This window comes from Phocoena sinus, chromosome 9 (assembly GCF_008692025.1).
Source record: "Phocoena sinus isolate mPhoSin1 chromosome 9, mPhoSin1.pri, whole genome shotgun sequence".
Classification (NCBI taxonomy): domain Eukaryota; kingdom Metazoa; phylum Chordata; class Mammalia; order Artiodactyla; family Phocoenidae; genus Phocoena; species Phocoena sinus.
The window spans coordinates 73,757,254-73,758,544 of NC_045771.1; the positions used below are offsets into that span (position 1 = coordinate 73,757,254).

The 1,291-nt window shown below is 34.9% G+C and overlaps 1 protein-coding gene across 1 annotated transcript; it reads right to left on the minus strand.

Moving 5' to 3' along the window:
• Positions 1-883: 883 nt before the first annotated feature.
• Positions 884-1,291, minus strand: LOC116759380 (NADH dehydrogenase [ubiquinone] 1 subunit C1, mitochondrial). The gene has a single exon (XM_032643076.1). It carries the CDS (start codon positions 1,278-1,280, stop codon positions 1,050-1,052), a length of 231 nt encoding a protein of 76 aa, XP_032498967.1. The 5' UTR covers positions 1,281-1,291; the 3' UTR covers positions 884-1,049.

Below are 1,291 nucleotides of genomic sequence, written 5' to 3' on the forward strand. Positions count from 1 at the left end.
GCATTCTTCATCTCCAGAATTAGTTTGGTTCTCTTTTTATGATTTTTGTTTCTTGTATACTTCTCATTTGTTCATGTATTGTATCCCTGATTTTGTTGAATTGTCTTTCTGTTTTCTAGTAGCTCACTGAGCTTCCTTAAAACAGTTATTTTGAATTCTTTATCAGGGAAATCTCAGACCTTCATTTCTTTGGGATCACTTACTGGAAAATTATTGTGTTCCTTTGGTAGTGTCCAGTTTCCTTGATTTTTTTTTTTTTTTTTTTTTTTTTTTATAAGGCAATGAAACTTTCTATTTAACATCAGAATGGAGATACAAATAATACACTTTCAAATGTATAGTATTAATACATTAAGTGTTTAAATTATAAGTTAAGGAAGTGGCATATAAATAGGTGTTAACTGATTCACACGAAAGGGTTTTAATGAGGGATAAATGAAGTGTTTTTTCATTTGTCTCTATTAGCTCTCACCAACTCCTTTTTTTGAATAGTCTGTTATTCATTGGATGAAAGTCATATGAGCAAAAAGAGCCAACTGTGGCCATACCGGTGTGAAAAACAGTCACCCAAATGAAACGCATTCAAACTCAAGGAAATGGAGTCAGAAGAAACTCCGGTAAGAAGAAAACAGTATTTGGGTTCTTTTGTATTTTAAATAATAGAGTAGTAGTAGTTCTATCATCCTGATCACTAAATAAGTGTTCTGATTAGAAATCAGAAGTTGATAGAAGGACTAAATCCTCAGCAGTGATTTTTTTTTAAATCTATATCCTTAAAAAGTTTTCTTACCAATGACCCAATTATCAGATGGCACTTTCCACATTAAAATACTTCTAGTAATTTACGTTAGAATTGACATTTTATACATTGTCACAATGTACATAATCTGAAGAATACAGAAGTATTTTTTAATTTAATTATGTGAAACACAAATGCTGACTTGACATATGTTCACATGTAACTCTTTCTCTCAGTTTACAGCTCAACAGATTGGTGAATCCAGAGGAACTGCTATAAACACTATATACTGTATCGGTATTTCAAAAGTTTATTCCAACCCATTTCTTCTTTCATACTCTAAAACATCTTCATTATGTTGTTTTATGAGATAGATCCACAAGAAAACGGAGGTGCCCAAGGTCAGTCCAACCTTCAGCCAGTCAGGTCTGCCTTGTGGCGGTTCCCGAATATAGAACTTTGACCGCGCTGAAGAGCCGCTCGGGAGCCTGGCCGGGGCCAGCAGCTTGGAGAAAGGGCGCAACAACGCGGACAGCGCCATCTTGCCGGGTT